Source organism: Haliotis asinina, chromosome 1 (assembly GCF_037392515.1).
Source record: "Haliotis asinina isolate JCU_RB_2024 chromosome 1, JCU_Hal_asi_v2, whole genome shotgun sequence".
In the NCBI taxonomy this organism is placed as follows: domain Eukaryota; kingdom Metazoa; phylum Mollusca; class Gastropoda; order Lepetellida; family Haliotidae; genus Haliotis; species Haliotis asinina.
The window spans coordinates 86,874,346-86,887,149 of record NC_090280.1 but is presented as its reverse complement, the minus strand read 5'-3'; the positions used below and the strand labels follow the sequence as shown (position 1 = coordinate 86,887,149).

The 12,804-nt window shown below is 42.8% G+C and overlaps 1 protein-coding gene across 1 annotated transcript; it reads left to right on the top strand.

Annotated features, from left to right (window-relative positions):
* The first annotated feature begins 263 nt into the window (after nt 1–263).
* Nucleotides 264–11,729, top strand: LOC137283851 (uncharacterized). Its single transcript, XM_067815534.1, has 3 exons — nt 264–625; nt 1,803–2,172; nt 10,302–11,729. Exons 1-3 carry the CDS (start codon nt 455–457, stop codon nt 10,541–10,543), a joined length of 783 nt encoding a protein of 260 aa, XP_067671635.1. The 5' UTR covers nt 264–454; the 3' UTR covers nt 10,544–11,729.
* Nucleotides 11,730–12,804: the final 1,075 nt, after the last annotated feature.

Sequence of the window (12,804 nt, the reverse complement as noted above, 5' to 3'; positions counted from 1 at the left end):
TCCCGCCCTGAACCATTTATACATTATTTATCAGCGATGTCTGTGACCCTTTTTGACACATGTGTCTGTCATACATATGCAAAGCAAATAAAAGCAGTACTCGTAAAGTAAAGATAGTAAAACAACGTTTCTGTTCCCAGATCTGGCGAATTGTCGAAACACAACACGAAATGAAAGGACTTACCTTTAAGTCACGTGATGTAGGACATCTCACCAGTCAAGAAAGGGGGAATGTTGATTTTTTAAAGAAGATAAATGAGCTTGTTTCTTTTGAAACCCCCCTTATAGTATCATGAGCTTGTAATCTACTTTATCCATCTCTTGGGCTGTGCTCAACGGGAGAGGCAGCCGTTGAAGTATCTCTCCATTTTTTAGTATTTTGAATTTGTGTCATTCCTTTTTTTGAATTTCACTTTCGTAAAATTAAGAAAGTGTCCGAACTCAAAATTTGATTATGAATTGTCAAATGTCCTTGCTGTTTGCTGTCGTCTGCTACATCTTGGTTGCCATGGTGACGGCAAGGGGTCGGATGGTAGACCCGCCAAATAGGTCGAGTCTCTGGAGGTATGGGTACCAATTGCCCATCAACAGAAACGATTCTGATTTAACCTGTGGTGCCAATTTGGTAAGTACATATGAATGCAATTATTCTTTGTTTTTTTGTTATAAACATTGGTGCAAAACTGAATTCGAGACGTTCCTCGGCTGGAAGGTTCAAGTCTTTGATTCACTTATGAAACCCATATTGAATACAACACCTCCCAATAACCATTTTCTTTTTTCGCTTTCTGTTTTATACTTCATTCACCATCCAACATGGGCGTAATCTTTCTGTTTACCTCATCAAATGATTAGTGTGTGAGTTAAGTTTTACGTCGCACTTTGCAACATGACATCTGTATGGTGGCGGTCTGTAAATAACCGAGCTTGGACCAGACAATCAAGTGATTAACAGCATCGGACTATGTAGTTGGGATGCAATAAAATGTGTCAACCACGTCAGCGATACTGACCACCCTATCCCGTTAGTCGCCTTTTATGACAAGCATGGGTTACTGAAGATCAATTCTTACCCGGATCTTCACGGGTTTAATCTTTCATGAAGATTAACATTACCACTAACAGGACCGAAATGTTTAACATACGTTTGCATCGTATATTTTCAGAGTCGTTTTATGAAATAAACATAGCCATTTTGTACCTATGACACTTTCAAATGTAGAACAGCGTATATCTAAACGACATGACTGTTACAGGGTTAAAGGTAGATACTTTCACCAATTGAGTGAACGTTGATTTACGACTCATTCATCAATTAAACAGCTGTAACTACACGCCTGGATTTAACCAATTCTGATCGTGAGAACCAAACATCGCGAGGGTTTGATGATATTCAGTCGCACACATTAAGTAATATCTCATCATCCGGATCATATGCCAGGCTCTTACCCATCAAGGACATTTTTACCCCACCCCTCCACTCCCACCCCCACCTTCACTCATATACCTGCGTCATGCAAGCGCTAACGTTCATTCCTACGAACGTAGCCTCGTGGTTAAAGCGTTCGCTCATCACGCCCAAAATCCTGGTTCGATTCCCCATATGGGTACAATATGTGAAGCCCATTTCTGGTGTCCCCCGCCGTGATATTGCTGGCATATTGCAGAAAACGGACTGAAGTCAGTCAAAGCCGTTTCCCCTTAAAATCGGAGTAAAACTATACTCACTCACTTCACAAGTAAACTTCTCTCGTTTGTTTCCATGACTTCAAATGTTTACTCACTCACTCGTCTTCTTCCAGATCCCATATCTGCCGGACATGGACGAATGGTGTGGCGTGTGCGGTGACCCAATTTTCACACCACGTGACCACGAGCTGCACGGGAAGTACGTGCCACGCTACGTGGTCACGAGGACCTTCAAAACACGCACCATGTGTGTCAGCATACAAGTAGACACTTTTCTGGGCGGGTATTTCGAATTCAGTGTGTGTCCTCATAACTTCCTCGACGAGGCGGTCACTCAAGAGTGTTTCTCCGACTATCAGCTGAGCATCGTTGGGCATGGAAGAAGATACTATCCCCATCAAGTCGGTCTACACCAGGTGAAACTTGTCATCCCCCAGGACCTCACCTGTCGCCATTGTGTCCTCCAATGGCGCTGGGTCACAGGTAAGAATTACCAGCCCAACATCACATTAGACTTGAATTGAAACTGCTTGATTCTTAATATGATTGACGCTGCTTGATTCTTAATATAATTGACGCTGCTTGATTCTTAATATAATTGGAACTGGCTGTTTCTTAATATTCCATTCATATGACGTTGGGAGTTGATCCCGTTAGTCGAATGCAGGGGACAGCGTAAGTGAGTTCCACACAGTGTTTTCATGTTCGAACCCGGGCTTCGGCGTGACGTAGCGAATGTTTTAACCACTGGGCTATCCCAACGCGTCACACTTTTACGGAAGATGGGTACATTTAGTCAGTCTCGCAGTTCCTGAACCACACTATCTTCCCTGTTGCCTGGCCATCTCTGCAATGCTAAAACTCTGACTGAAGCAAGTCTAGATATCTCAGGTTCAGGTTCTGCATCTCTGGTCTCTCTGGGGCTTCTTTTCAATTTAAATGGATTTATTTGTTACAATCAAAATTATATCTTTAGAGATTAAACGTTAGTCTCGGGTACAATGTGTGAAGCCATTTCTGGAATCCCGTTGTGTTTTTCCTGTAACATTGTAAAAGCGGCACAATAAGGTTATTCGCTAGGTAGACTACCAAAATTTGAAGCTGGATCTTCGGGATGGAATCTTTTCTTGGAATGGAATGGCATGAGTTTGTAAAGAATGGAACAATGATTCTAGAGTAAAAAATATCAGCATCTATAACTGACACCTATTTGTAGAGGTTATCAACAACAAATAGTAACCTAGTGTTTGCATTAACACGCCACAGCGATCACGCGTCACAGAACCAGCGCAATATGCAATGGTGTCATGTAGTTGCTCATGCTGTCATTCACTTGTTTGATTGGCCCTAGCTGGAATATTTATATACGACCATGATATAACTGGGATATTTTCCATTGTGACAACAAGGACATTTGCCGATTGACTTGGGGGCAGATATTACACAGGTGTTCAGATCTCTGCACACTGAAGAATGTCAGTGACACCAGTCTGGGCCGTGGTACACAAACGAGTTAAAGAGAACCTCACGTGCCATTCTGCCCAGACCGCATTGTTACAAAACCAGTCTGATCTGTGGCAGGTGCCCGTCTTGGTGACATAACGGGCTGAACAGTGAGTGTAATGACCCAATCTCTTGATTGACAGCTTGTCTGCTTACGGTTGATTGGTTGTCCCTACGTAACATGTGTTTTGTTGGTGGTATATCAAATGTAGCTTATGAATGATCTCGTTCATCGTTCATGGTTAATGTCCCTGTGAATGCCATTTGGTCTCGTTAATGTCCATTGAGTGGTCTCGTTAATGTCCATTGAGTGGTCCCGTTAATGTCCCTGCGAATGACATCGTTAATGTTCCTGTGAGTGATCTCGTTAATGTCCTTGTGAGGGATCTCGCTTATGTCCCTGTGAATGAGCTCGTTAACGTCCTCGTGAATGACATCGTTAATATTCCTGTGAATGATCTTTCTTATGTCCCTGTGAATGAGCTCGTTATCGTCCCTGCGAATGACATCGTTAATATTCTTGTGAATGATCTTTCTTATGTCAGTGTGAATGATCTCGTTAACGTCCCTGTGAATGATCTTATTTATGTCTCCGTGAATGACATCGTTAATGTCCCTGTGAACGAAATCGTTAATGTCCCTGTGAGTGATCTGATTAATGTCGTTAATATTCCTTTGAATGTCCCTCGTTATTGTCCAATTGAATGATTTCGTTAATGTCCCTGTGAACAAAATCGTTAATGTCCCCGTGATCTCTTTGCAATGTCCTCGTGAATGATCTCGTCAATGTCTCTGTGACTGATCTCGTTAATGTCCCTGTGAATTATACCATTAATATCTCTGTGAACGTTCTATGTAGCTTTTATTTGGTTTTTATTACAATAGGACTTTTCCCGGATTTTGTCCTTTTTTCCATGGACGTTTTCCCTACAATCGGAATGAACAGCCAGTAAATTCCTGGCCCAGTGCCAAAGGTGCACGTCACTTAAATATAGTACAGTTAAAGGTAGTTATCAAGCGCTGACATCAAACGCTGCTTAACTCTAAGGCGAGGCATACAGATGCTTAAGTGTTACGAGTCTTTGTACACGTAATAGCTAATTCTTTGACACGAGAGGTAAAACCGTATGAAAGAGTTTATATTTCTTAAGGAGAGTACGAGGTGTTTTGATTTTAAGTCTGATTGTCTGCATTAACCATTGTCCAAATGGTGGCCCTATGAACAATAGTAATTCTTAACCCAACCCACTCACTCACTTCATATACTCTGCTTCTGTTTATCAGACCATTACTCATCCCACTGGGAATGCATGCGGTTTCCATTTCCACGCAAGTGTTTGTACCCGTATGAGTATCGGAACTGTGCCGACATCGCCCTCAGTGAACCACCGCAGAATCACACGTCATGCTGCAACACCGTTCATTCCACTTTAGTACCTGTAACAGCCATGTTCACAAATAATAAACTTTGGAAAATGCATGTGCATGTTCTTTATACCCACCGTTAACACTAACATGTAAAGGGCAAGCTTAAAGCCACAGGGTTTTGATAAAATTGAGATGAAAAGACACAGTCACTTTTTCTCTCTCACGCTCTTTCTCTCGTTCACACGCACGCCAAGATTCATGCAATTCATCCATTCAACTATCCTTGTCGCCTGACTATCGCGTTGGCCCGTCACGCCGAAAACCAGGGTTCGATTCCCCATATGAGTAAAATGTTTGAACTCCATTACTTGTGTCCCGCGCCTTGATATTGTTGGAATACTGCTAAAGGCGGCTAAAAACAACCCACTCACTCACTCACCAACATTCAGCTGCACACAGGTTATGATACCAAGGCAATGTTGCTGATCCTTAACCCCTACACATCTAGTTCATGTAACTCTGTCGATCTTACTCAGCAGCGCTCAACGCCTCACTCACCACATAAACCATGCTATAGCGTGCTCTCACCACACTTTAAACCACACGGTGATCTTACCCATTCGGCCACTGCGGTTTCCGTGTCCAGTGGGCGATGAATTGTTACGAGAACACCCTCTCACCCTCACCAAGTTGTCCTCCATCATCATCACCACCCACACACACAGCAATTACACATTCGCCCCCACGTACATCAAATGTCCTATAATACTCCACTCACCCCATCCCAAGATATGGCGAGCTTTCCAAAAGAACCCGAAACGCTCGGATTCAAACGCCAGTCCGACCAGCAAACTCATCTCATTCATCCGGAAGCTAAAAAAATCACCTTTTGAGCTTGCACACCTTGAATTATGAAAATGCAGTCTTGATTTTTAACCGAAGAAAAACGGCTTAAATAAAACAACGCCACGGGGTAACGTGGGCGTACCAGAGTCGGACACCGCCCAGGAATGAGCTGCTACTGTCAACAAACGATTGTACCGATTGTAACTTTAGAGACAGAAAAAAATCAGAGGCAGTGACAAGATTGTGAAAGAGTGAATCATAGACGTGTCTTTAACTCTACTCCCCCTCCCCTAAGCCCCACCCCCCCTTCTCAAGGACGTAAGGCATGTTCTGGGGCAGAAGCGTGAGTCGATGAAAACGTTGCTGTACACAAATAATTCATTGGCCGTGACATGCTGTCACCACGGAATGCTCGTATCTATCATTCCAGCTACGTGCACACCACGTTGTTGTTTGTTTGTATGTGTGTTTAACGCCGCAACCAGCATTGTAACGACAGTCTTCAAATAATCGAGTTTGGACCACACGATCCAGTGATCAGCAACATAAGCATCGATCTACGCAGTAATGCCACCCAAGCATAAGCGGAACCAGAGGGGAGATAGTTTATGTAATGACTAAATAACCATTTAATCTCTCGTGAAAACGGGTGGAAATGAACCCCCAACTCCCATCCTCATTGCTTTCACAAATATATAGCTGTATCCGCCCCGGCCAAGTCACTAGTTTGACCAACCGATCCCCTTCCCCTTACAAGCATGGCTTAGATCAGTCGGGTACTCTACAAGTAGATTTTCTACGCTTCGCAAGACAGTCTAGTGAAAGACATGACGAGCATCGATCTGCGAAAATGGGATACACAGGCATACATATAAAGTGAACGAACCTGACCATCCGACTCGTCGCCTCATACACAAATGTATACTACAAACAAATAGTATGGGAACACCATAAAATTTGATAGTCAAATATGAACCTAAACCTGGCGAGCTCATTTATGCTCTAAGGTAAATGCATCTTTTTGTGTGCTTAATGGGCACTTTAATGGATATGTTTGGCTTTGCAACGAAGCAACTGATTTAAGGGTGCTGTAACACAATAGCACCATGTTTGATTCAAAAAGCCAAACACAACATTCGGAACATAAACAAACATCGAGGCTACAACAACCCATGTCCCCCTTGTGACCAGTAAACAACTTGTATCATGACTGTCAAATTTTAAGGTGCTCCCATACTTCTTGTTTGCTGTGTATTGTTTGTGGTATAACGGGCACCTGGACATTAATTCTAACCGGGATGTTAGGGGTCATGTGACATCGTTAAACCTTGAGTTGAATAGGATATTTCGGTTTTGTCTTTCGATGGATGACAGAATATACCCTCAGGGTACAGACCCAATACATAAAGCACATGGCTGACATATATAGCCGATAGCTAACATAGCACTTGCTTCTTAAAGGAACATTCTTGTGACGGCATGTTGTTCCAAACGGTGGCCTTCCCAATGTTAAAACAAATAAAACATTTTTTCAATGACTTTTCACCTGGAAAACCTGTTTAGCGCCTCATAATATGAGGACCGCTGACAGAACTATACATGGTATGAAGTCACGACACCTTTGATAACTCACCTGTGAGTTAATGAGGTTTAACGATGCAATATACGTGCATGAGTTAGTGCCTGGTGGTTGGAGTACTGGAGTCAGAGTGTAAATAGGGCATGTGATGTGCGTGGGGGCGGACGTGTACATGTGTAATTGCTGTGTGTGGGGGTGATGAGGGTGGTGATGAGGGTGGTGATGAGAGTGGGCGTATTGGGGTCAATAGAATGGGAATGTTGATGAGAAGGGTAACAATGTTGTGAACGTGGGAGAGAGGGTGCCCGTACAAATGTGCCCCACTCTGGACGGATTGGAAGGTGGCTGAATGGGTTAGATCGATTTTACAAAAAATGTGAATGACACGTTTGATAATAATGTTAATTTGAGAAGTTATTGTAAATATACTTGGTGGAAAATGTCCAGTGTTCGCGGGAGATTTCGTAAGAGTGCGTGCAAAAATAAGATTATGAATATATAGTCTAAATCCTTCTCGCGAGAAATTATTTTAATGACTACAATCTGGAGTATTGGAGTCATTACAATGTGGAGTGGGTGGAGTATTGGAGTCATTACAATGTGGAGTGGGTGGCGTATTGGAGTCATTGCAATGTGGAGTGGGTGGAGTATTGGAGTCATTACAATGTAGAGTGGGTGGAGTATTGGAAACATTACAATGTGGAGTGGGTGGAGTACTCGAGTCATTGCAATGTGGAGTGGGTGGAGTATTGGAAACATTACAATGTGGAGTGGGTGGAGTATTGGAGTCATTACAATGTAGAGTGGGTGGAGTATTGGAAACATTACAATGTAGAGTGGGTGGAGTATTGGCGTCATTACAATGTGGAGTGGGTGGAGTATTGGAAACATTACAATGTGGAGTGGGTGGAGTACTCGAGTCATTGCAATGTAGAGTGGGTCGAGTATTGGAAACATTACAATGTGGAGTGGGTGGAGTATTGGAGTCACTACAATGTGGAGTGGGTGGACTATTGGAGTCATTACAATGTGGAGTGGGTGGAGTATTGGCGTCATTACAATGTGGAGTGGGTCGAGTGTTTGAGTCAATGCAATGTGGAGTGGGTCGAGTATTGGAAACATTACAATGTAGAGTGGGTGGAGTATTGGCGTCATTACAATGTGGACTGGGTGGAGTATTGGAGTGGGCGGAGTATTGGAGTCATTACAATGTAGAGTGGGTGGAGTATTGGCGTCATTACAATGTGGACTGGGTGGAGTATTGGAGTGGGTGGAGTATTGGAGCCATTACAATGTAGAGTGGGTGGAGTATTGGCGTCATTACAATGTGGACTGGGTGGAGTATTGGAGTGGGTGGAGTATTGGAGTCATTACAATGTGGACTGGGTGGAGTATTGGAGTGGGTGGAGTATTGGCGTCATTACAATGTAGAGTGGGTGGAGTATTGGCGTCATTACAATGTGGACTGGGTGGAGTATTGGAGTGGGTGGAGTATTGGCGTCATTACAATGTGGACTGGGTGGAGTATTGGAGTGGGTGGAGTATTGGAGTCATTACAATGTAGAGTGGGTGGAGTATTGGCGTCATTACAATGTGGACTGGGTGGAGTATTGGAGTGGGTGGAGTATTGGAAACATTACAATGTAGAGTGGGTGGAGTATTGGCGTCATTACAATGTGGACTGGGTGGAGTATTGGAGTGGGTGGAGTATTGGAAACATTACAATGTAGAGTGGGTGGAGTATTGGAGTCATTACAATGTGGAGTGGGTGGAGTGTTGGAGTGGGTCGAGTATTGGAAACATTACAATGTAGAGTGGGTGGAGTATTGGAGTGGGTGGAGTATTGGAGTCATTACAATGTAGAGTGGGTGGAGTATTGGCGTCATTACAATGTGGAGTATTGGAGTGGGTGGAGTATTGGAGTCATTACAATGTAGAGTGGGTGGAGTATTGGCGTCATTACAATGTGGAGTGGGTGGAGTATTGGAGTCATTACAATGTAGAGTGGGTGGAGTATTGGCGTCATTACAATATGGAGTGGGTGGAGTATTGGAGTCACTACAATGTGGAGTGGATGGAGTATTGGCGTCATTACAATGTAGAGTGGGTGGAGTATTGGAGTGGGTGGAGTATTGGAAACATTACAATGTAGAGTGGGTGGAGTATTGGCGTCATTACAATGTGGATTATTGGAGTGGGTGGAGTATTGGAGTCATTACAATGGAGAGTGGGTGGAGTATTGGCGTCATTACAATGTGGAGTGGGTGGAGTATTGGAGTCATTGCAATGTTTAGTGGGTGGAGTATTGGCGTCATTACAATGTAGAGTGGGTGGAGTATTGGCGTCATTACAATGTAGAGTGGGTGGAGTATTGGCATCATTACAATGTAGAGTGGGTGGAGTATTGGCGTCATTACAATGTGGAGTGGGTGGAGTATTGGAGTCATTGCAATGTTTAGTGGGTGGAGTATTGGCGTCATTACAATGTGGAGTGGGTGGAGTATTGTCGTCACTACAATGTGGAGTGGGTGGAGTATTGGCGTCATTACAATGTAGAGTGGGTGGAGTATTGGCGTCATTACAATGTAGAGTGGGTGGAGTATTGGAGTCATTACAATGTGGAGTGGGTGGAGTATTGGCATGGAGTCATTACAATCTGGAAATTTCTTGGTTTATTCATAATATTATGTTGCTGTTTAATGGGACTTTTTAAAATTTATTAGAAGAGAATCTATCCATCCAACAAACATGCGCGCAAAATATTTTTGCGTGTTTTGTATGATTTTATTGCGTGAAAAAGTCATGTTTCTTCGTTAACGCGAACACTGGTGTCCAACAAACATACTCTGTGCAGAATGTTATGGCAATCCATTCACTTTCAAACGTACAGTTTGTGTTCGTACGACATGTCGGTATTTAATCTGCATGGCAATCATATTTCTGCCCAGATTGAAGAGGATTATCAGATGTTAAAAGGAGGCAAGTTATTGGTTTGCATGACTCCGGCACATCTGCTCCAGAGCTGGTCAGTAAATGGACGTCCACAACATAATCGTCAGTCGTTTGGTCAGGAAATATAGGGAAACCAACGAGGTCGAGGATAGTTCACGTTCTGGGCGACCCAGGTTGACATCCGATCGTGAAGACAGGGCACCTGTCGCTCGACGACAACCATTCGCCAAAACTGACTCCTGAACACGTTTGATAGTTTGAAGAATAAGATGTCTTACAAAATATCAAGTAAATATATAACGACAGAGCTTATTATGAATTTATTTGTATAAAATACGACTATTACTTTTTTCTGGATTTACAGACCAGTATCTGCTCGCTGACTGCTCCGGTTACCTAATTCCGCCCAGAATCTGCTACGCCCCTAACGAAATCCGCAACTGTGCCGACATCGCCATCACACGGCCAGCCGGAAGAAGAGAGCCCAGAAGGAGGCGCGTACGTCCGCCAATGGTGTTACCGGAAGTTGACGATGACATGCTTCCACTGTACCTCCTGTCCCAAGGCGCGCCTGACCTGGCCACTCTACTGATGATGGACACGTAGATTAACGGGATGCGTGTTATCAAGATAACGCCGCCTACGAAAATAGCAGTCAATATTCCCATACGACTTTTAACATAAAAAAATGTATTTTAACAACCCTAGTGTGTTCTGAATGTGTAACAGCTCTGTATTATTTAAAATTAAATTCAAAATGTTTCATTTTTTTCTAATTGATATTACGCTTACTAACTTAAGGTTATTTTGGATATTTCTGTGCGAACACTTGGTGCTTCTAACGCGGAATGGAACTGTTTTGGTTTTCTAACTGAGACTGGCCATGGCTGTTCTCTATTATTGACATGTGTTTACCATTTCTATAAAACAGACACTGCCGCAGCCTATACAGAGAATGTTATGATACCGCAGTATTCAACTTGTACACTAAAACGTTTTAGATATAAACATAGGTCAATGTATATTAGCAATATACATATGCCCATGGACGTAACTCATTATATGTAACTGAAGTGAGTGAGTGAATTGCGTTTTACGCCGCGTATAACTCAAGCATTAAATATATCTGAATAAGCAATGTCTATTCATTTTGAATTTTCTCAGTTTGTTTTATTTCTCTTCCTTTGTAATTACTTTCTCTATATACTTCTGAGACTTACTAAACCCTTACTTCTGTAGGTAATGTTTTTTTCTTGCAATGGCAAAGTGATTTACTGTTTGGATTCAAATAAATCAATAGACATCACATCGTTTTATGACATGATTAAATATTGTCTTAAAAGAACACAGAAATAGGATCAAACTGGACCAAGCATCACGTCATCCACGCAGAAAATATGCAGTAGCCTAGACTGCAGGGATGCCTTACCAGAAATAGACAAAGGATATTTTCAAACAACGACATGTGATTATTATTAACGTTCTGATTATTCCATCGTTTAGTTAGAAGAAAATTCGACACACAGTCGAGGAAGCAGGGACTGATCACCCATGTGATTAGATAATGATTGTGTGATTCAGTGCCCCTTTAAAACAATGACTCTGATGAGGTGCACCGATGACTGTGGTGAGCTGTATCAATGACTGATGAACTGTATCAGTGACTGATGAACTGTGACAATGACTGTGATGAGATTTATCAATGACTGGTGGTACGTATCAATGACTATGTGGTTCTGAACATCTGTGTAATATGTTCCGAAGTCAGTAAATGGTCAGTATTCTAGTTCCATCATGATCGTCTGTGATTAATCTGGTTTGGACCAACCAAACCAAGACAATAATATGGTCCTAATGAATCAGTTTGGGTCACGTTTATAACGTACCAACAAAACTAACGACTACAATGGCTAAAGCAGTTGCCCAACGACTCTCAGGTACTCAACAGCTTTGGAAAATCCCATCCATGCTGGTCGAGGGTAAAGCAGAGACCATCCCTCACTGGAAGGGTAACGTGATGGTGGAGCTCCAGCCAGAGGAAGTCATAGATGCATTCCCAGGATCACCTCGCATCCTGATCACGCATGTACGGTACAACCAACTTCCGGTAGATGCGAGAGAGGAGATGTGTCGAATTACCTTTGTTCTGTGAAATTACTAAGGATGTTGCCGTGTCCTTCTTTAACCATCACAAGTTTTTCAAAAGCTTATTTGGAAACTCTAAGGGATCACCACCCATTCTTCCTGACTGGGAAACGTCGGGCATTTTCTTGCTGTTTGTTTATTTGTTTGTTTAACGCCGCACTCCAAAATTATCCAGGTATGCGAGGACGGTTCACGAATGATTGAGTTTGAATCGGTGTGGACAATCCAGTACAGTTGCTGTGAACACCTTCAAACATAAACTCACCACCAGGCACCTTATAGTTAGCTAAGGCTTCGACCATTTCATATTCTGATCACAAAAGCTCTTCTCAACTCCTTATCCGTGTCATGTCTTTCAAGTCATACGGTATATACCATTACCCTCTTTCAGCGGACTGTGGATCCTGGTTCGACTATTTCCCCAGATTGGAGGACATCGTGGCTCAGAAAGGCCGACACCCAATACACATTTGAAGACCCGAAGCAGGTCAGTGGTTTCACAGCTTATATTTACAGCTAAAGTTTCACGAATGTAGCTGGTCATCTCCCAGAAACACCCTGATCTTATCATCTTGTTGACGGGGTTAACCTCTTTGGTCATATGGACAATGCGACTTCGGATCAGCGGGTCCGTGGTTCGAATTCCAACATGGCATCTGGAAATGTTACAACTACACAGAGAAAGGCTATTGTACGACTCAAAACAAATCCATATCTAACGT

Bases quoted from the DNA above. Each gene is read 5' to 3' on its own strand.
- LOC137283851 (XM_067815534.1), top strand. From the start codon at position 455: ATGAATTGTCAAATGTCCTTGCTGTTTGCTGTCGTCTGCTACATCTTG. The intron at 626-1,802 runs GTAAGTACATAT...GTCTTCTTCCAG, and splicing joins TAACCTGTGGTGCCAATTTG to ATCCCATATCTGCCGGACAT. The intron at 2,173-10,301 runs GTAAGAATTACC...CTGGATTTACAG, and splicing joins CCAATGGCGCTGGGTCACAG to ACCAGTATCTGCTCGCTGAC.